The sequence below is a fragment of the Rhincodon typus genome, chromosome 8 (assembly GCF_021869965.1).
Source record: "Rhincodon typus isolate 14 chromosome 8, sRhiTyp1.1, whole genome shotgun sequence".
In the NCBI taxonomy this organism is placed as follows: domain Eukaryota; kingdom Metazoa; phylum Chordata; class Chondrichthyes; order Orectolobiformes; family Rhincodontidae; genus Rhincodon; species Rhincodon typus.
The window spans coordinates 77,918,326-77,941,446 of NC_063339.1; the positions used below are offsets into that span (position 1 = coordinate 77,918,326).

A 23,121-nucleotide genomic window follows, 5' to 3' on the forward strand; every position below is an offset into this window, starting at 1 on the left:
GCATTTAGACAAACACGAACAGACAGGGAATAGACGGATATGGATCATAAAGGTAGATGGGATTAGTTTAGAATGGCATCACAGTCAGCATTCATGGTGGTCTGAAGGGCAACATCCTGTGCTGTACTGTTCTATCTTAAGCAATTCACCTTCTTAAAGTTAATCATTTGCTATTAATCTCTTGCTACGTTTTAGCAGTGTCATTAGCCAATGAATTCACAAAGTAACATTGAGGTACAGGTCAGGAACTAGTTGGAAAGTAAGAGAGTCTTAAGGAGAACCATTTATTTTTCAATTGGTGGGATGTGACAGGTGATGCTCTCTGTAAACTGCATTGTGCCTCAGTTTTTGATTGTGTATATGAAGGACTCAGAAGAATGAAAAGAAATACATCCAAGTTTGATGGCACTAACTTTGGGGGCACTGCAAATTGTAAAAGCATTACCAGGAAGCTACAACAACATAGATTGATTAACTAAGTGCTCAAAATTAGAGTGGGTGGAGCTCAATGAGATTTTATACTTTGATTTAGAGTGAAAGAAATCATTTTACCCCTTTTTAATGGTGTCACTGTATACAGATCACTGAAAGATAATGAATAGATATAAAAAGTAATGACAAAGGTGAATGAAATGTTGCTCTTGATTTCAAAGGCGTTGGAATTCAAAGGGGAGGCAGTACTTGTACAGAATTGGTGTCAGATCCCATCTGAATGAGTGCATTCAAAATTTGGTTTCAAAAACTCCATAGTAATACACTAACTAGAATCTGTCCTCCAAGAGGAAGCATTATTAGAAGGATAGAAACCTAAATTAGTAGTTACAGCGGCATGCCCAAGCATTTTTTTGTGCGTCTGTGGGGGAGCACGAGGGGAGGGAACAGAGCACGCACAGGGATGGGGCGGACAAACATATTGGGTGGGGATAACAAGGTGTAGAGCTGGACGAACACAGCAGGCCAAGCAGCATCAGAGGAGCAGGAAGGCTGACGTTTTGGGCCTAGACCCGTCTTCAGAAAACATTGGGTGGGGAGGTCAGGCAGGCATTGGGAAAATGCCTTGATCAAAGGCAAGCGATCATTCTAGCATTGCTGGCCTCTGATCAGCTGGCAGCCCTCTCTGGACTGGATCTCTGCCCTCAGTGGTTGTCACAGGTGAATGCTCACCCTCTGGCTTCATGAATGACTGAGTGGCAATTGGTTGGATGGGCCTTACATGAAGAGTCAGCATGGATCTTCTACCACCTCTCACAATCTTCCAGTAGTTCAGTGAGTTGAAGTTATTATTTCATTCAAAAATCCATTTAGTTGTCGAGTTTTAGACCAAGAGGTTTTTAAAAAAAAAAGGTATTTACAATAAGCAAAATTGGCCAAATAAATAAACTTCCAATTCTTTTCCTTCAGAATGGTAATGACCACGATTTCGAAGGTGCTGTCTAAGGAGCCTTAATGAGTTTCTGTAGTGCATTTGCAGATAGTACACACTGCTGTTACTGACCAAAGGCTAGAGGGTGTGAATGTTGGTAGATGTGGTGCCAGTGGGCCATTTTCTTCTTGCCACTGTCAAGTTGAGTGTTGTGGAGCTGCACTCATCCAGGGGAATGTGAAGCTTTCCAGCACACTCCTGATGTGTTTTGCAAACGGTGGACAGATTTTGCAGTGTCAGGAGAGTTCCTTGCTGCAGAATTCCCAGCTTTTCATGTGTTCTTGCAGTCACTGTATCCATAGGACAAGACAGTTCACATACTGGTCAATGGTAATCCCCAGGATGTTGATAGATGGTTCAGTGACAGTTATCTTATTGAATGTCAAGAGACAATGGCTGGATTTTCTCAGGTTGGAAATGGTCATTGCCTGGCACTTGTGTGGCACCAATGTTACTTGTCATTTGTCAGCCCAAATCTGTATCTTGTCCAAACCTCGTTGCATTGTGACATGGATTGTTTCAGTATCTGAGGAGTTGTGAATGGTGCTGAACATTATGCAATCAACGAACATCCCCAATTCTGACCTTATGATGGAGGGAAGGTCATTAATGAAGCTGCTGAAGATGGCTGGGCCTAGGTCAGTACTCTGAGAAACTCAAGAGGCTCTTGTGGCACTGTGGTAGTGTCCCTATTTCTGAGCCAGGAGACATAGGTTCAAGTCCCACCTGGTCTAGTGGTGTGTAATAACATCTCCGAACAGATTGATTAGAAAATATCTACTGACAAACTGCAGAGTTCTGTTCTGTCTCAGAACAGAAAAGATTTACCTCCAACCACCACAACTATCTTCCTTTGTGCGAGGTATGATTTCAACTGACAACAGTTTTCTGCCTAGCTTCTGCCGGAGTCTAGTTTTGCTAGGGCTCCTTGAAGCCATATTCAGTTAAAAACTGCCTTCATGTCGAGGGTGGTCACTTTCACTCACCTCTAGAATTCAGCTGTTTTTGACAATGTTTGAATAAAAGATGTAATGAGGTCAGGAGCTGAGTGGCTTTGGCACAATCCAAACTGAAAATCAGTGAGTAGGTTATTGCTCACAGTAGATAATCCCTTCAAATACTTTACTGATGATCGAGAGTAGACTAATGGACGATAATTGCCCAGGTTGGACTGGTCTTGCTTTTGTGTCCACAGGATGTACCTTGGTAATGATCCACATTATCGGTTGATGTCAGTGTTGTAGCTGTATTGCAACAACTTGGCCAGAGGTGCAGCAAGTTCTGGAGCACAAGTCTTCAGTACTGTTGGTAGAACGTTGTCAGAGTCCATAGCCTTCATGTAATCCAGTGCCTTCACCTATTGCTTGCTGCCATTTGGAACAATCAGATTGGCTGAAGACCAGCATCTGTGATGCCAGGGAACTCGAGGAGGCCAAGACAGATCATCCACTTGGCACTTCTGGCTGAAGACTGCTGTGAATGCTTCAGCCTCATCTTTTGCACTGATATGATGCCTCCATCATTAAGGATGCGGTTATTTGCAGAGCTGCCTCCTCCACTGACTTGTTTAACTATCCACCACCGTTCATGGTGCAACGCAGCAGGACTGCAGAGATTAGATCTGATGATTGAGTTAAGCGATTCAACTAATCACTTGCTGCTTATGCTGAATGGCATGCATGGATTCCTGTTTTGTACCTCATTTTCAGCTGTCTGGTGCTGCTCCTGGCATGCCCTGCTGCACTCTTCACCGAACCAGGTCTGATTCACTAGCTTAATGGCAATTGTAGAGTAGGGTAGATTCTGGGACACAAGGTTGCATATGGTGTTTGAGTAGTGCCTCATTGAGGCCCAGTCTTGAAGTGCTAGATCTATTCTAAATCTATTCCATTTAGCAGTGGTAGTGCCACAAAATATGATGGACATCATTTCCATATGGCTAATCCTACCAATGAATCTACAGGTGAAACCATGAGGTCAAGTATGTTTTTCCCTCAGCATCTGCTGCAGACCCTGCTGACTTTACCAGCTACTGGTGCCCCAGAGCCACTGTCATCAACAATGAAGGCGCCCACGCTGAGTATGCTCCACGCCCTTGCTCCTCCCTTAAAGTGGTGCTCAACATGGAGGTGCACTGTTACATCAATCAGCAGGTTTTGGGCATGGGCTGTGTTTGGCAGTGCATGTCTGGGGGAGGTGAGCATGTTCTTTGTGTGGTGGGGAGGAATGTGTGGGTGTGTGTGTGCATGTGGGGAGCACTGTGTATGTTGGGGTAATTTTCACATCTGTGGGGAGGGGGGAGGTGCACATGCATACGTTTGAGAGAGGGGGACAGGTGAGCACGTGAGGTGGGGATAGTGTGCGTGTGCAGGTTGGTGTAGGCATGTGCCTAAGGAGGATTTTGCCAAGTTTTCTGCTGCTTCCAGTGTCTAGGTAGAGTACAGGTATTCCATCCAGTTTCCTTCTTTTGAAACTTTTTAATAGTTTGATAGGAGTGAGTGGCTTGCTCAGCCATTGCAGACGCACTTGAGTCAATCCACATTGCTGTAGATATTCCACACATAGGCCAGATGAGGTAAGGATGGCACATTTCCTTCCCGATATGGATGTGAACGAACTAAATGGGTTGTGATGGCAATTGACAATGGTTTCACCGTCATCAACAGACTTAATTCCAGATAACATTTATTCAAATTCCACCATCTGGCATGGTGGCATACAAATACAGATCTCCAGAGTATTCCTCGATCTCTAATCTACAGTTCAGTGACAACATTAGATGCCACCACCTCCCCATGTATCAGCAACCAGCTACAGTCAACTGCCCACCATTTACTTGCCTTTTATTAAAACAAAATTGTAGTATGTCTTCCCCATTTCCCCTTTTCTCAAATATTAGGGTAGGTAAAAGGCATGAGTCTTCCCTTCCAAATGAACATCAGGTGTTTGTCTCATTAGCACATTTAGCCTGGGAAATGATCAGTTGTAGGGAAGCATAACAGATAGAGTCTGCTCAACTTTGTCCATAAGGTATGTACATTTTAGGCTGATATACTGGTGGTAGAATTGTTGAATCATGCTCAGCCATGATATTAGTCAGACAAACAGCCCTCCAGGAATCACCTATTACCAACAGCAATTCAGATATCGTACTAAACATCCTAAAAACAAATTAATACATTAAAGATAAAAAGACACACTGATGCCCTTGGCTAAAAGGGAGAAAATATTGACAATTCAGTGTTCCAGGGCTCAAAAAGAGAAGACAGAAAGCTGTTAAAATAATATGTTGAATTATGCAAGGTTATCTAAGTGGGCAACAAGATGGCAGATAGGGTATTATGTGGAGAGGCATGAGGATATTCATTTTGGTAATTAAGATAGAAAAGCAAAACAATTTTCAAATTAAAATAATTGAATTCAAATTAAGGAAGATTTTATTTACTTTTCTTTAAATTACAAGAACTGAACTTACAAATCTATCTTGATAGTCTACAGGGAACAAAGTTAGCAAAAAGCAAACAATTAGGAAAGCAAAAAGGCATGATGGCCTTTTTTGTAAGGAAATTGGAGCACAACAATAAAGTCGTCTTGCTACCATTGTGCAGGATTTTGATACCCAGGTCTGAGGTTTGTAGAAATGAGAGGTGATCCAATTGAAACAAGGTTTTAAAAGGGGCTTTGCAGGGTTAGTGCAGCAGTTGTTTCCTTTGGCTGGGAATCTAGGATATTGGGGAGCAGGTACTTCATTTAGGAATGAAAAGAAGAGAAAATTCTTCACGCAATTGGTTTTTTGCTCTCACAGAGAATCAACGGAGTTAGGGAGTGTGTGAGAAGTCTACTGAAGCTAAGCAAACTGATGGCTGAGCGGCCTACTTTTTTACTTTTGAAGTATGGACAAAGAGAATCTAAATAAACCTTTCTGCCAGATATACAATTTAAGCACAATGAGTTTATAGATACAAATCAAGGTCAAGGGAATAAAGGAAATAAAAACTGAAATGTAGAACATTTTCTTTTACTAAAAAGAAGTACATTGAACAGATTTTCAACATGGTGCTGCAACAAAAAAAAAGAAAAACCCTTTTGGGTTTCACGAAAGAACTAGACGGTGTCAGGAAATGGAATACTGGGTTATGAGAAATTCTAAAATGAAGACTGTAGATACCCAGGAGAGATGGACTAAGAGTCTTAATCCTGTCTGAAACTGGTCAAATGCTGGGTGTTAACAGCTGATCCCTTATGTTTGCTGAATCAGGTGATCTTAATACAGCAATTGGTCCGGTGGAGGAGAGGAAGGAAAAAAGAAGGCAGAATTGTTGTGACACTTGCTGGGAAGTGTACAGATAGTACTAGGTAAGTGATAGATAGCTTCCCAAATGCCGACATGCAGGGTGAAAATAAATAATGGCTATCTGGATAGAAAGTCAGAAGATGCAAGGATCTTCAGTGGGATTTTTTTCAGGATAAGTGAGTGCTCCAGGGTGTGGGAAAACTTAATTTTAAATTCCTTCAGTTATAGTTTAAAAAGAAAAGGCAGATCACTACTAATTTACACAGAGCTCGTCAGGAAAGCTCAGTACTAATCTCCCTTCCTGTTCCACTAAACAGGCAGTGACTTATTGAAACTCAGTGTACAATCAGTGTTTGGAGGGGAAAGGGCAACGGTACTGTAACTTACAGCAGGACCAAACTTTTGATGAAATTGATCGATGACTGCATATTTCAGACTTTCATCCTCCAACTCTGGAAAAAAAATCAATAGCATTTACAACCATGCAATTGCAAGCATACAATTTATAACCATACATACAAGTTTAGGGGAAAGGGCCGGGGCGGGGGGAATGGAGTTGAAAAGGAGGAAAGGACAGAACAGCATCATCTCAATTGTCATGCATCTTTCAAATGCATTTTTTCTTTCTAGAGGAAAGGCAATTGTTGTGGACATACTGGTCTCAAACATTTATTCTAATGAGTCTAATTTATCAATTTTCCTTTAAAGCACTGAATGAAATTATAGCACTGAGGCTCAAGTAAATGGCAGGTGACTTAGTTCTATATTAGGAGGGGAACCAGGTGGTAGAGAATTCACAGAGCAAACAAAATACCAAAATATAGAGAGTAAACTTCAAATTCTACATGCTCATGACAGATCTTGAATACCTTTCTAAGTTCTGGCTCAAGGGACAGCCAAGTCCTGGAAACAGTTTAGAGCAGAACAAAGGGACAAATTATTAAAGACCTGGAAGGACTTCAAGTGACCTCAAACTTTTCAATATATAAACAGGATAAAAATGATAATGCCATTTCAAATTATAGAGGCAAGAGAAGGACTACAGGAATGGCATAAAGAAATGCACTCTGTATTTGCCTTACAAAAAGTTTGAATTGAATGAATTATTTTAGCTTCATTGCCACAGGGTGATCAATGTAAGCATTGGCTTTCTACCAGAGATGGTAGAATCAGAAATCCCACAATACTTTAAAAGAACAACTGGATGCTTTTATTTGGGAAGTTGGATGGGCACAGGAAGGCAGAAAAATAGAAGAGAAAGACAGGAAAATGTATGGAATTAATTGGTGGGCAATGGACTACATGGCCTTTATCATGTGTATCCAAGGGCAAGGAGAAATGATCTGAAAGCTGGTAGAGGAGTAGAAAATTGTAAAGTGACATTTCCCATTGTACTGATCAGGGCCGAGCCAGAGCCTGGTGCATAACTGTTATTTTCATGCTGATGTTCAGTGTTTGGAAATGCTCCTCCCCTGCTATGGGAACAGAAATCAGAGCAGCCATTCTGGGAAAATATTCTATAAAAACATTTCTAGTCAGAGCCAGTGATTTGCAAGGCTACTGATACCCTGAACCACAGCAACAGCTTGTGAAGCCAAATTCAAGTCCAAGAAAATTTTCACGCACAGAGCTTTAAGTTAGACAAAGACTTGAATGTATCTCTGGGGATGGGAGCACAAATCTACACCCAATGAGGGGAACTCCTTGGGAGTGTGAATTTAGACAGAATTAAAAATCAAATAAGTTTAATAATAAATCTATTGAAAAACAGAATAAATTGGTCAAAGTCAAGTCCACGTGGACTTCAGTCAGGCTTTTGACAAGGTTACGCATGGGAGACTGGTCAAAGAGATAAGAGCCTGTGGGATCCAGGGTAATTTGACAAACTTGCTTTGTGGAGAAGGTACAAAGTGATAACTGAAGGTTGTTTTTGTGACTGGAATTCTGTGTCCAGTGGTGTCTTACAGTGTTTGGTGCTGCGTCTCTTGCTGTTTTTAAGTATACATTCATATCTAGATTGTTAATGTAAGAGGTTTGATCAGTATATGACACGAAAGCTGGGAGTGCTTACTGAAGGATCTAGATGGGCTATAATCCTAAAAAGTATGAAGTTATGCATTTTTTGGAGGACTACCAAGGCAAGGGCATTAAACAATAAACAGTAGGATTGTAGGAAATACAGAAGATCAGAAGCACCTTGGTGTGCATGTCCACAGACGCTTGAAGACAATACAATAGCCAGGTGATTAAGGCAGCATAGGAGATATCTTCCTCACCCCAACTTGTTCAGAGATGTTATTAGACACCTCTGCAACAGGTGGAACTTGAAACCAGCCCTCTTAGCTCAGAGGCAGGGCAGCATCTTTGCACCACAAGAGCCCCTGAAGACATATGGGATACTTCATTAGTCAAGGCAATATATACAAGTGCAGGGAGGTTATGGTGGATAAAAACTGAAAGAACAACTCGGAGGAAGGGTCACAGGACCCGAAATGTTAACTCTGATTTTTTCTTCACAGATGCTACCAGACCTGCTGAGCTTTTCCAACAAATTTGGTTTCTGTTCCTGAGGTTATGGTGGAGCTGGAGTACTGTCTGCAGTTCTGTATCCACACTATGGAAAGGACGTGACTACATGAGAGGGGTAGGGAAGAGATTCACCAGGATATTGCTTGGGCTGGAATGATTCAGCAATGAAGAGAGACTAGATAGGCTGGGGCTGTTTCTTTAGAGCAGATAAGGTTGTGGAAGGACCTAACTGAAATGCACAAAATTATGAGGGGGCATTGATACGGCAGATGGGAAGAGGCTTTACCCTTTAGTAAGGAAGCATGTATTGAAGGTAAATGGGAGGTGGTTGAGAGGGAATTTAAAGAAGAATTTTTTTCATCCAGAGGATGAGAAGTATCTGAACTCAATGCCTGAAATGGTAATAGAGGAAGGAACCATCACAACATTTTAAGATGTGTTAGGCGAAATGCTTGAAACACCATAGCAAACAAGACTACAGGCCAAGTGCTGGAAAGTAGAACTAGAGTAAATAGGTTCTTGATGATCAGCACAGATGTGATGGGTTGAAGGGCTTCTACTATTCTATGACCAGAGATCTTCAATGTCACAAAAAGGCTGTGAGAACGTCTGGCAAATTTGACAATGCTGTAAAAGTTCCTAATTAGGTGAACAGCCATAGTAACAATCAGGTTACCAAGTGCCAAAGAATAGATCAAATCAGCTCATTGGAAGATGACAGTCACATGCGTAGAAGGTGCTGCTTTTATCGATCCATAAACAACATTTATATTCCTCAATCAACTTCACAGACCTTCCCATTATAGAGTACATTTACCCCATCAGGTCTCTTCACCAGTCACCTCACCCAATCCAACTTGCACTGTATTCTTTTAAAATACCTCTTTCAGACAACCAATTCAATTTTAAGGACTTGCTTTTACAGTGATGTATCACAGATTGGCACATTCTAACCATCTAAGTTTGTAACTGATCTTGTAGATCTTCCTCAATTATCTTAATGTGATTCTTTACATTACCATCTCATCAACTGCTAGACATAAATCACGAATCATAATCATCACAATCTTAAGTTCTTATGAGGCTATTCCCTAAACCTAACAGCTCGAATGAGTCCTTCATCTAGAAAATTTATCAAGTTTTTCCCAATCTGACTGATAATTCCAGTTCACCTCAGAATACAAACCATGTTGTACCTTATGTCACTTTTATACCATTCCTTAAACGGTGGTTCCCAAAAAGGTACAGAATAATCTACCTGGGGCCTCAGGTCTTAAAGTTATGTAATCTATATCTCCAGACACAAATTCAAAGATAATCTTTGTTATTTAATGGCTCTGACTTCTTTAATGTGTATCTGCACACCAAAAACCCATTTAAAATGTTTTCATTTCTTAAGCTGTTTTGTTTACTTCCAGAACATGATTTAGTCTCATTGTTCTACACTGAGGTACACCATAAATTTATCTGCCCAACCTGCCACTCAATGCTGGAAAAGTCAAGATTTTTAAAAAAACTGCCACAATTTGCTGTAACCTGATTTGACGTCTTCAGAACTGCATTTGTCTCTTAATTCTCAAGGCCAACAAGTTTAATGCTGTTCATCAATTTCACTTAATGGGTGCCTCCATTCCAAAAGCTACCTGGAAAGTTAATCTGCTCAAGTACCTGAAAAATGCTGCTCTCCAAAATTCTTCCCTGCAGTGGTGTCCTCCAGTTTATCTCTTGAGTCACTTCAAAACAAAAATACAAACAAATAATTATGATTGGCAGTGCTTTCCCCATAATTTTATGTAAACGGTGAGGTATAAATTATACCTGTTCTCTCAGCTTCAAAAGCAGATATGAACTTCTGTACAACACATGCCTGGATAACATGCATAAATTTGTTATAAAACAGTCATTCTTGTAGCACTCTAAGCGTCAGATATCTCAAAATGCTTCAAAAATTGCCAAAATTGCACACAGCAAGCTCGTACAAACAGGACCGTAATAATGACCAAATAATCAGTTTCTTCTTTAAAATGATGTTCATTGAGGTGTAAATATGAACGAGGAATAACTGCCTTCCTGCTACTTGACAGTAGTGTTATGGGATCTTGTGCATCCATTTGCAAGGGCAACCAAGGCCATGGTTTAGCATCTCAGCTGAAAGATGGCATCTCTGACTGTACAACATTCCCATAGTGCTGTACTGAAAATACACTCGAAGCCTGAACCCAGAACCTTGTATGTTAAAAAGTAGAGTCAAAAGTAGCTGAACTTAGTCACAATTCCAAAAGGACAAGCTCACTCTTTGATATGAATGGATTAGCTCAACATTAAGATCTTACGTGAACCACAGACCCTTGAGAAAAACTGGGAGTTGGAGATGCCGTGAACCTCCAGACGGCTGGCTGAACAGCTGTACTGGCATCTACCTGGGAACAGTTTGCCAGTTATTTGGATTGCAACAAAGCAGAAGGCATTTGATAAAGTGACATATGGCTAGAGTGCAAGTTATGAGCTGATGGCTTCAGGGAAGGGGCTAGCTTAATGGCATGGATAGAACGTTAGCTGGCTAACAGGAAGCAGAGACAAGGCAAAAATAGATCTTTTTCAGCTTGGCAAGACGTAATGAATGTGGTAGCAGAGGGATGGGTGCTGGAGCCTCAACTGTTTAGAATTTACACAAATAATATGGATAAAGGGACCAGAGGTATGGTTGCCAAGTTTGCTGATGACTCCAGATAGCAGGAAACTAAGCTGTGAAAACACATAAGGTGGTTACAAAAGATATAAATAAGGTAAGAGTGGGCAAAAACCTGGCAAGTAGAGTGTGAAATGAAAAAGCAGCATATTATCTAAACAAAGATGGATTGCGGAGCTCAGTGATGCACAGGAATCTGTATGTCCTAGTGCATGAATCACCAACAGTTAGAATGCAGATACAGAAGTAATTAGGACTTAGCAAAAATGATAATCTATTGTAAGGGCAACTGAATATAAAGTAAGAGGTCATGCTTCAGCTATACAGGGCACTGAGGAATCCATATGTGGAGTACTGTGCATAGTACTGGTTACCTTATTTAAAGAAGGATGTAAATGCATCAAGAGCAGTTCAGAGATTTAACAAAATACTATCTGGAATGGGCAGGCAGGGCAGGTTTATATTCACTGGCACTTTAGAAGCGAAAGGCGGTTTGAAACATCAAGAAGTCAGGGGTCTTTTAGACAGGGTTGATGGAGAGGGCGTTCCGTCTTATAGGAGAACCAAAAATTTGGGGCTACCCAGTTAAAGCAGAGATAAGGTAAAATATTCTGAGAGTCATGACTCTTTGGAACTCTCTTCCTGAAGTACAGCCTTGAATATTTTTAAGGTAGAGATGGATTTACGTTAAACAAGTGTTGAAAGGTTATCAAGGTACATAAAAATGTGGATTCCAGAATACAAATCAGATCAACTATGATCTTCCAGATGAAAGAACAGGGGTCAAGTAATCTGCTCCTGTACCTTGTCCATATCTTCAAAAAGAAATGTAATAATATCTCATTCAAATTTTGTGTTTGAATTGATTTGCCCTAAAATTGTAGTGATAAAAATAGTCATTGCTCTATAGCCTAAGCCAGTGACTCTCAATTTTGATTGACGGACCCTTTTCAAAGTAACCAGAGGGACTCCTGACTTTCATCTTATTCAAATTTAAGATGATATTCATAACAGAGAAGTGATGCTGCAAGCAAATTGTGCGTAATAATACGTTATGAAAACAGGCACACACTGCGATAACATTAAGTTTAGTGCATCTATCTTTGAAGAGGGGCAGGAATTTCAAGACTGCAGACGAGCACATCGAACACGAGGCTATTCAGTTCTTTATGTCCTTACCACTCAAGAGTTATTCAGTCTAATCTAACCTTCCAGCTCTTGGTCTGTAACTCCGTAGGTTATGGCAACACAAGCGCTTTTCTTTAAAATGCGTTGTAGGTTTCTGCCTCTGATTTTTTCCAGACAGTGAGATCCAAAGATGCAACATACTATGGGTGACAACAGTAGGGACACGCAATAAACAGTGGCCAGCCAGCAATGTCCACGGCCCACGAATGAATAAAAATAATTACTCCTCCACCACCTTCTAATTATATTCTATGTCACCTAGTTATTGACCTCTCAGACTGATGAAATTAGGTCCTTCATTTTAGAGACACTGTACAGCGTGGAAACGGACCCTTTGGTCCATGCCAGATATCCTAAATAAATCTTAAATAAAAACCAAAAGAACTGCGGATACTGTAAATCAGGATCAAAAATGTAGTTGCTGGAAAAGCCCAGCAGGTCTGGCAGCATCTGTGAAGGAAAAAACAGAGTTAAAAGGACTGGACCTGAAACGTTAACTCTATTTTTTCCTTCACAGATGCTGCCAGACCTGCTAAATAAATCTCGTCCCATTTGCCAGCATTTGGCCCAGATCCATCTAAACCCTTCCTATTCACACACCCATCCAGATGCCTTTTAAACGTTGTAATTGCGCACACCTCAACCATTTCCTCTGGCAGCTCATTCCATACACACACCACCCTCTGCGTAAAAAAGTTGCTCCTTAGGTCCCTTTTAAATCTTTCCCCGCTCACCTTAAACCTATGCCCTCTAGTTTTGGACTCTGCCAGCCACTCCAGGAAAAGACCTTGTCTATTTACCCAAATGGGATTTTCCTAATAAAAATTGCTATCATCACAAAGACTACCTTTAGAACTCCAGATATGGGATCTGAAACTGAGCCACCTCTAAATAATCAGAGGAGTGACCCACCATTGTCCCATTCATTTATATTCTAAGCCTTTGATAATACTACATATTTCACAAAAAATTATGGGGAGAGACTGGCACCTGCTAAAGTTGATTCTGAACCGGTTCAGAAGAAGTGTCATATACATGACAGGATCTATTGGATGAATATGTGGCTGAAAAAATACAGTCAGGGGGAAGGTTTCAGATTCCTGGGGCATTGGGACTGGTTCTGGGAGAGGTGGGACCTGTACAAATTGGAAGAGTTACACCTAGGCAGGACTGGGACTGATATCCTAGGGTGAAGTGTTTACTAGAGTGGTTGGGAAGGGTTTAAACTGATATGCCAGGGAGTTGGGAACCTATGTAAGGAGTCAGAGAAGGAGGGAGCAAGGACAAAAACAAAAGGTAGAAAACGGAATAAACAAAGAGATAGGCAGAGAAACCAAGGACAAATTCAAACGGTACTATTGAGAAAAATAAGAGCGAGACAAAGTTAAAAAGACATGCTTAAAGGCTTTATGCATTTATTGCAAATGGTCCATGCATTAAGTGGATGAGCTAATCATGTGGATAGATGTAAACGGGTACGATATAATTGGGATTACTGAGAAATGGCTGCAGGGTGATTAAGAATGGGAACTGAATGTCCCACTGTATTCAGTATTTAGGAGGGACAGGCAAAAAGGAAAAGGTGGAGGAGTGGCATTGCTGGTTAAAAAGGAAATTAACACAATTAGGGCCAATCCATGGCTTACAAAAGATACTAGAGATGGTATCCAATCCAAGGAAGAAGTATACAGATTGGCCAAGAAAAATAATATGTCTGAGGATTGGGAGCAGTTTAGAATTCAACAAAGGACCAAGGGATTGATTAATAAGGGCAAAATACAGTACCAGCAAGCTTAACATCAGTAGTGGGGAAAATTCTAGAATCTGTTATCAAGGACTTTATTGCGGAGCATTTGGAAAGCAGTGACAGGATCAGACAGAGTCAGCATGGATTTATGAAAGGGAAATCATGCTTGACAAATATGTTGGAATTCTATGAAGATTTAACTAGCAGAGTTGACAAGGGGGAGTGAGTCGATGTGGTATATTTGGACTTTCAGAAAGCGTTTGACGAAGTCCTGCATAAGAGATTATTGTCAAAGATTAAAGTGCATGGATTGGGGGAAGTGTATTGAGGTGGATAGAAAACTGGTTGGCACAGAGAAAACAGAGTAGGAATTAATGGGTCCTTTTCAAATTGGCAGGCAGTAACTAGGGGAGTGCCACAGGTTTGGTGCTGGGACCCCAGCTATTCACAATAAATATGAACGATTTGGATGAGGGAACAAAATGCAACATCTCAAAGTTTGCAGATGATACCAAGTCGGGGTGGGAGGGTGAACTGTGATGAAGATGCTGAGATCCATCAGCGTGATCTGGACAGGTTGGGTGAGTGGGCAAATCAATGGCAGATGCAATATAATTTGGATAAATGTGAGGTTATTCACTTGGGAAGCAAAAACAAGGTGGCAGATTATTACCTGAATGGCTGTAAATTGGGAGACGTGAGTGTGCAGTGGGACCTGGGTGTCCTTGTGCACCAGTCGCAGAAGGTAAGTATGCAGGTGCAGCAGGCGGTAAAGAAGGCAAACGGTATGTTGGTCTTCATTGTGCAATGTTTTGAGTTTTCAGCACAGGAACAGGGATGTGTTGTTGCAGTTATCCAGGGCCTTACTGAGGCCATACCTAGAAAATTGTGCGCAATTTTGGTCTCCTTTTAAGGAAGGATGCTCTTGAGACAGTGCAGTGAAGGTTTACCAGGCTGATTCCAGGGATGGCAGGACTTGTGCAGGAGGAGAGATTGACTAGGTTAGATTGTTCTCACTAGAGTTCAGACAAATAATGTGTGTGTGATGCGGGGGGGGGGGGGGGGGGGGGGGGCAAGAACAGAGACAGAGACTTATAAAATTCCAACGGACAAGACAGGGCAGATGCAGGGAGGATGTTGATGGTGGATGTGTCCAGAACCAAGGGTCACAGTCTGAGGATTCGGGGTAGACCATTTAGGACAGAGATGAGGAGACATTTCTTCAACCAAAAAGAGTGGTGAGCCTGTGGAATTCATCACCACAGTAAGTAGTTGATGTCAAAACACAATGTATTCAAGATACATTGATATAGCACTTGAGGCAAATGGGATCAAAGGTTATGGGAAGAAAGCAGGATAAGGCTATTGAGTTGGATGATCAGCCATGATTGTGATGAATGGTGGAGCAGGCTCGAAGGGCCACATGGCCTCCTCCCGCTCCTATCTTCTATGTTTCTATACTCGAGTCAAGACATTAAGTGTTTCTCTTTCCACAGATGCTGCCAGATCTACTGAGTTTCTCCAGCATATTGTGTGATGCTTTAATGGAATACTTCAAAGGAGGAGGAGCTGGTTAGAGAAGAAATTTAGAAAAAATTCCAAAGCTTAGGCACTTGGCATCTATAGGCACACCAATGGTCGAGTGATTAGTGATGATGCTCAAGAGCTCAGAATCAGAGCAGCACAGATACAAGGACTGTGGGACCAGAGACAGTGACAGTGTTTGAGTGGCCAAAGTTAGAGCAATTTGAAAACAAGGATGCAACTTAAAATCAAAACGTTGCTTAACTGAGAGCCACTGTAGGTAAGTGATCACATAAGCAAAAGATATACAAGATTTGGCCTCAGTAACAGTAGCATCTTGGATGATCCTTCAGTAAGGCGTTTGATAAGGCTCCCCAAGGTAGGCTGATGGAGAAAGTGAAGTTGCATGGGGTCCAGGGTGTACTAGCTAGATGGATAGAGAACTGGCTGTGCAACAGGAGACAGTTGTAGTGGAAGGGAGTTTCTCAAAATGGAGAACTGTGACCAGTGGTGTTCCACAGGGATCCGTGTTGGGACCACTGTTGTTTGCGATATACATAAATGATCTGGAGGAAGTTAGATGGTCTGATTAGCAAGTTTGCAGATGACACTAAGATTGGTGGAGTAGCAGATAGTGAAGGGGACTGTCGGAGAATGCAGCAGAATATAGATAGATTGGAGAGTTAGGCGGAGAAATGGCAGATGGAGTTCAATCCAGGCAAATGCAAGGTGATGCATTTTGGAAGATCCAATTCAAGAGCGAACTATACAGTAAATGGAAAAGCCCTGGGGATAATTGATGCACAGAGAGATCTGGGTGTTCAGGTCCATTGTACCCAGAAGGTGGCAACGCAGGTCGATAGAGTGGTCAAGAAGGCATACGGCATGCTTTCATTTATCAGACGGGGTATTGAGTACAAGAGTTGGCAGGTCATGTTACAGTTGTATAAGACTTTGGTTCGACCACATTTGAAATACTGCGTACAGTTCTGGTTGCCACATTACCAAAAGAATGTGGATGCTTTGGAGAGGGTGCAGAGGAGATTCACCAAGATGTTGCCTGGTATGGAGGGCACTAGCTATGAAGAGAGGTTGAGTAGATTAGGATTATTTACATTACAAAGACTGAGGTTGAGGGGGGTACCTGATTGAGGTCTACAAAATCATGAGGTATAGACAGGGTGGACAGCAAGAAGCTTTTTCCCCTAGAGTGGGGGACTCAATTACTAGGTGTCATGATTTCAAGGTGAGAAGGGAAAAGTTTAAGGGAGATATGCGTGGAAAGTTCTTTACGCAGAAGGTGGTGTGTGCCTGGAACGCGTTGACAGCAGAGGTGGTAGAGACGGGCACGATAGTGTCATTTAAGATGTATCTAGACAGATACAGCAATGGGCAGGGAGCAGAGGGATACAGATCCTTGGAAAACAGGCGACAGGTTTAGATAGAGGAACTGGATCGGCGCAGGCTTGGAGGGCCGAAGGGCCCGTTTCTGTGCTGTAATTTTCTTTGTTCTTTAGCTGAAAAGTAGCTGAAAATAATTGCATTAGAACAGTCAAGTCGAGAAATAACGAAGGCACGGATGAGGGCTTCAGCAGCGGATAAACTGATGTAGAAGTGGAGTCAGGCAATGTTATAGAAGTGGAAATGGGCAGACTTAGTGATATTGCAGACGTAAGACTGGAATCTCATGTCAAGAGTCAAAAATGAGATGAAAACTTCAACAGTCTGAGACTCAGACAGTTGCCAGGAGCTAACAAATTCAGAAATATCAAAATCAAAATTTAGCAGCTCCACAGAATGGTTCAGTACACCAGTCTTGTTTTGCTGTGACCAGATTCAAATTCAACTGACACTGAAAGGTCCTTCAGATTCTGAATGAAAGCAAGAGGGGTTGCAGTATCAGAGTTAATCCACTCATTAATGGACAAGAGCTAGCAGTACAAAAACGCTTCCAATTCAATGCTAAATTTCAGTCATTCCAAAGATGGCTTTCGTGGAAAATAATAAAAAAAATTTCTGCATCATTTCAAGGAACAATTCTGAGCGTGGCCAAGGGTCTTTGAGAATAGAAGTCGATCTGGAAAATGAGCACAAGGAATACTTTTCTGCCATCACTGGGTTGCTGAGTAATATTAGGAATGTAAGCTACTCCAAAACGCTTGGATCATGCTGGACTAGACTGGATTTGATCATTGAAGCTTTAAGGTGCAATATTCAATCAGCATAATATAGCACAAAGAATGAAATAACAGCAATGATATGTTTCTAGGTCATTGGAGTTAAAATGAGAAAAGCTGTGCATCATGAGCAAGCTGTCACCTACTTGCTATTTGCTGACTTATTCATGGATCTGGTGGGCAAAGCATCAAGGATTTCCACTGAAACAAACAGGAAATTCACAAATTAAGAAATGGAATCTATGTTACATTACATGCATGCAATTTCAGCAACTTTACCGTAAATAAAATCTATGAGGATCCTTACTACTTCCTGGTTCAATAGTCTTATCCAATAAGTAGCTGAGCCGTATAAACCAGGAAGATTCCATTCCTCGGAATCAAGTTAGGTGAACTCAGCAGATTGCAGTGGGTGGAAATATGCAATTGGTCTCAAGTCTTCAAAAAGCAGCCTAGTTCTCTTCTCCTATTTGGAGATCAGGTACCCATGTATGGATATCAGGTGAAAGCAATGTCTAGCATGGCTGTTATACCCCAGTCAAATAGTTTGCCAAAATACTATGCGCAGGAATGTCATGTGAGTAACAATCACAATATTGAGGGAGGAGATGGCCTAATTCCCCTGACGTTGGCATCAGAGGCCACACAGTGTTACTGGTCTCAAGCTGTCAGGTCTTGCATGCTCCAAACAACAAAACTCTGTTCTAAGTTGTTCAATGTTGTTTAGCATTGAAAATTTTGTTTTAAGATAATTTCCATAAAGTCTGACAGAGGGTTGAATGGTTATTTCAGAACCCTTTGTCTTGTGGAAATTCCTGCTTCTCAACCTTCCCTCTTGTGGCTTTTCCCAGTCACTGCCGACCATGCCACTCCTGTTCCCTGAGCCATCCTCTTGCAACTTCTCACACTTCTGATCCATAGCTCTCCTTCTTTCAGTTGCTGCCAATCCTTCCTCACGTCAAACCTCCCTTCTGCAAGTCAAAGGAGGTCATGTTACTCACTTCGAGGGGAGGTGGGGTGGCATTGGTAGAGGGAAGCAACAAACATGACTTGAGGGAGCACGAGATTCAGCGAGAGTTGGCATATTTCTTTCAGAGAAAGTAAGAACTGCCGATGCTGGAGTCAGAGATAACACAGTGTGGAGCTGGAGGAACACAGCAGGCATGCAGCATCAGAGGAACAGGAAAGCTGATGTTTTGGGACCCTTCTTCAGAAATGGGGGAGGGGTAAGGGGCTCTGAAATAAATAGAGAGGAGGGATGGGGCTGGGGAAGGTAGGTGGGGTAGTGATAGTGAGTGCAGGTAGGTAACGGTGGGGTATGGTCAATGAGGTAGGAGGAGTGGATAGGTGGGAGAGAAGCTTCAAAATCTCCCCACCTGACCTCATCCCACGACCAACCCTCCCTCTCATCCTCGCCTCCTTGAACTGTCCGTCTTCTCTCCCACCTATCCGCTCCTCCCACCTCACTGACCAACCCCCACTATTGCCTACCTGCACTCACTATCACCACCCCGCCTACCTTCCCCAGCCCCACCCCTCCTCACTATTTATTTCAGATCCCCCAACCCCTCCCCCATTTCTGAAGAAGGGTCCTGACCCGAAACACCAGCTTTTCTGTTCCTTTGATGTTGGCATATTTCTTTTATGTTATAACATTTATTTTGTTTCATTCACCAAAATAAGAATTTAACGCACAAGGTATTTTCACTTAAAGGACATTTTAATGTTTTCTGATGAAAAAAGTCCTACAGAATCTAACTGAATCTTTTATATTGGTTATAATGGAATAATCTTATTTGTAATTTCACTTGTCAGAAACCTAACTGCAAGAGAGAATGTATTACGTTGTAAATTGCATGTTTGTCATGTTTAGTATACTGATCGTGCAATTGATCATTCAGACCATTGGTTACTGACTTAGATGAACTTTTAGATGAATACTAAAAAAATGGGAAGGATTAAGAGGAACAGTCAATCAGTTTGTATGTGGTTCACTCGACTGTATCCAGAGGTGAGGGATTGGTCTCAGGAAGGAAGATTGAGCATTTTGGGCTTACACGCTCTGGAGTTCAGAAGAATGAGGGAAAATCTATTTGAGGTATACAAGGTGCCAAAGGCGATTGACAAAGTAGACATTGAAAGGGATGTTCCCTCATGTGCAGCAATCTAGAACGAGGGGTCACAGTTTCAGGATAAGAACCTAAGAAATAAGAGGAGTAAGCCATCTGGCCCATCGACCCTGTTCTGTCATTCAATAAGACCATGGCTGATCTTTTTGTGGACTTAGCTCCACTTACTCGTCCACTCACCATAACCCTCGATTCCTTTACTGTTCAAAATCTATCTTTGCCTTAAAAATATTCAATGAGGTAGCCTCAACTGCTCCACTGGGCAGAGAATTCCACAGATTCACAACCCTTTGGGAGAAGTAGTTCTTCCTCAGCTCAGTCCTAAATCTGCTCCCCCTTATTTTGAGGCTACGCTCCCTAGTTCTAGTTTCACCCGTCAGTGGAAACAACCTCCTTGCTTCTCTCATCTGATCCCTTCATAATTTCATATATGTTTCTATAAGACAACCCCTCATTTTCCTAACTTCCAATGAGTACAGTCTCAGTCTACTCAATCTCTCCACATAAGCCAAGCCTTTCAACTCTGGAATCAACCCAGTGAACCTCTTCTGCACCAGTACATTCTTTCTCAAGTAAGGAAATCACAACTGCACATAGTACTCCAAATGTGGCCTCACCAGCACCCTACACAACTGCAGCATAACCTCCCCGTGTTTCAACTCCATTCCTCTTGCAATGAATATTCCCTTTGCCTTCTTAACTTCCTACTGCACCTGGAAACCAACTTTGAGATTCATGCACAAGAACACCCAGGTCCTTCTGCACAGCAGCATGCTGCAATTTTTTATCATTTAAATAATAGTCCATTTTGCTGCCATTCCTGGATGACCTCACATTTACCAACATTGTACTTCAACTAGACCCTTGCCCATTCACAGCCGAGCTAGGCTTTCAGTGTCCTCTGCACACTTTACCACTCATCTCAGTAGTGTCATCTGCGAACTATGACACACTACCCTTGGTCCCAACTCCAAATAATCTATGTAAGTTGCAAATAATTGAGGTCCCAAAACTGATCCCAAAGTCATACCACTACCCACTGATCGCTGACCAGAAAAATACTCCTTTATCCCCACTCTATAGGTGTTTACACTCAAGGTGCAGCAAATTTAAAACAGAGATGAAGAGGAATTACTTTCAAAGGGTCGTGATCTGTGGAATTCACTACTCCAGAATGCAGTGGACACCAGGACACTGACAAAAAACACATTTTAAAGGATGATATAGACAGATCTTCAATTAGTAATGGGTTGAAGGTTTATGGGTAGTAAGCAGGAATGTGGAGTTGAGGCTGAAATAAAATCAGCCATGATTGTATTACATGGCAGAACGGTCTTGAGGGGCTGAATTATCTACTATGCTCCGAGATCTCATGTCGTTACAGCAAATTGAGAGGCAATGTTACGGCTCACTTGTGTAACACTAATTTTTTTTTGGAAAGAAAAAGAGCACAGCTGTCCAAGTGTTTGGTGCGAGACACCACAATACTTGTTCTCATTCAAAAAGCCCATGAGTAAATTCAGAATGATAACATTTGGTATAACATTAGACATTAAATTGAAAATAAAATTTGACAAATGCAGGAAATAAAACAAGATGTATATGTGTGATCAACTTGCTTTTTGTACACAAACTTGGTCAGAGTTGCTCTAACAACCAGACTATATTGCATGCACAGACTCCCTTGTCGTCAACTGGTTATTAATGCTTAACGACTGTGTTGCTTGTCTTAAGCATCTGCTGTTTCTCACTGCATTTCCAGCCTATCGACCATAAGCAGGGGTAAGAAACAGCCTTTGAATGAATGAGCATTTCTACAGCATCTAAAATTGCACCTAGCTGTTCTTCTATACATCTCGGACAAGACCTGGTAGGCTGCATGTGCAACCTCTGTAGGCAACATTCTGGTCCATCAGCTGCCTGCTATAGAAATAGCAGTGGTCCAAGGCTCACTTTCATCAATTAGGGACCACAGTGTGTCGAAATAACACAGAAACCACATTTTCAAAATTCTTACACCTATGACATGGGAGAGGCAAATGGAATTCAAACTCTGCCCATGTTTCTGTATATAACCTGTGCACACTGAATCCTGCACAGAACTTGGCATCTTGCTGAGAAGTACAGGAGTTGAAGAACGATTTGAAAACCAACTGCACCTACTTTCCAATCAGTTCCTCAAATTCTTGTTGTAGACTTGCGATCAGGGAGGTATTAACATTGTGTCACCCACATCAGAACTGAACACACTTCACCTAAACTTGAGCTCTCAATAAGATTATTTACATGCAAGTGTTTCACTAATGTCTAGCATTTAGTTAGCATGTTATTCTATCCTTATTTCTCAACAGCAAATGTACACATTAACATAAATACATATTTGCAAGCTGCTTTCTCTAATCATTCTACAACCTAAATAGCCAAATAATTTGGCTAGGGTGACTGCAGGTTGATTACCAAGACAATCCAAGTGAGTATATATCCTTAGCTTTTTCAATTCTGCCTGTCCTCTTTAGGGAAAAGAATTCACCTCTATTCTGGAATGGCACTGGATTGGATTATCAGGACATTTCATTTAAAACAGCAAAAACATATTTCAGAGAAAAATGGAGGAATCAATAAAAATACGTACAGTCTCTGATCTCATAACCAAAAAACATTTTGATGCCAGGCAGCTTCCTGTTATTTTCCAAATCTTCAACTGCAGAAAGATAGATAAATAATGTTAGAAACTGATCAATTTCAAACAAGAACAGGAAAAGGCCATTTCATTCCATGAGCCTCAGCTGCTGTTCAATTAGATTCTGGCTGACCTATATTTTATCTCAATTTATCATCTTTGTTTTTTAAACTGTCAATTGCCAAAACCGTATCAACCTGAAGTATTCATTTTATTCGGCTTATCTTCTGAGCCAAGGTTATCTCTAAATATCACATCAATTCCATCTTAATTAACACCTTTCCCTAGTTTTCTATTCTTGACGGTCACAATATTCATAAACGAATCTGGTCATCCTGCAGCTGTGTCACTACAACGGTCATTAGATTACATTTATTCTATTCAATGTGCGCTATTAATTTGTTTACTCTCTTACAAATGCTACGTATCTTCAGATACAGGGCCTTCAGTTTTGCCGAATCCATCTTTGCATCTTGACTGTTTGCATATTCCTGCGTTAATTCTCCTGTCCCTTGACCTTCATTGCTCATATCACTGATTTACTCTCTTTCTTGGACTCTACGCTTTGATTGGCTACATCTACTCCAGCTTAATCCCTCACCCTCATTTTTAGTTTCAAGTCCTCTGCTGCTCCACAATTTCGAGATGATGACATTGGAAGTTACAATTCATATTCTTGGCAACAAAATCCCCACTAACCCCTCCCCTTTCAGTTGCAACTAACTGCCTGTCCTTTTCAGC

The 23,121-nt window shown here is 41.5% G+C and overlaps 1 protein-coding gene across 1 annotated transcript in view; it reads right to left on the minus strand.

The window, feature by feature from the left end:
• The window catches only part of exd1 (exonuclease 3'-5' domain containing 1), a 47,053-nt gene that overhangs the window by 20,721 nt on the left and 3,211 nt on the right, over positions 1-23,121 (minus strand). The window contains exons 2-5 of the mRNA XM_020524284.2: positions 22,333-22,401; positions 17,718-17,772; positions 9,915-9,979; positions 6,105-6,169 (exon numbers count right to left, since the gene is read on the minus strand). Coding sequence (XP_020379873.1) covers positions 6,105-6,169; positions 9,915-9,979; positions 17,718-17,772; positions 22,333-22,401 — 254 coding nt within the window. The remainder of the gene's footprint in view (positions 1-6,104; positions 6,170-9,914; positions 9,980-17,717; positions 17,773-22,332; positions 22,402-23,121) is intronic.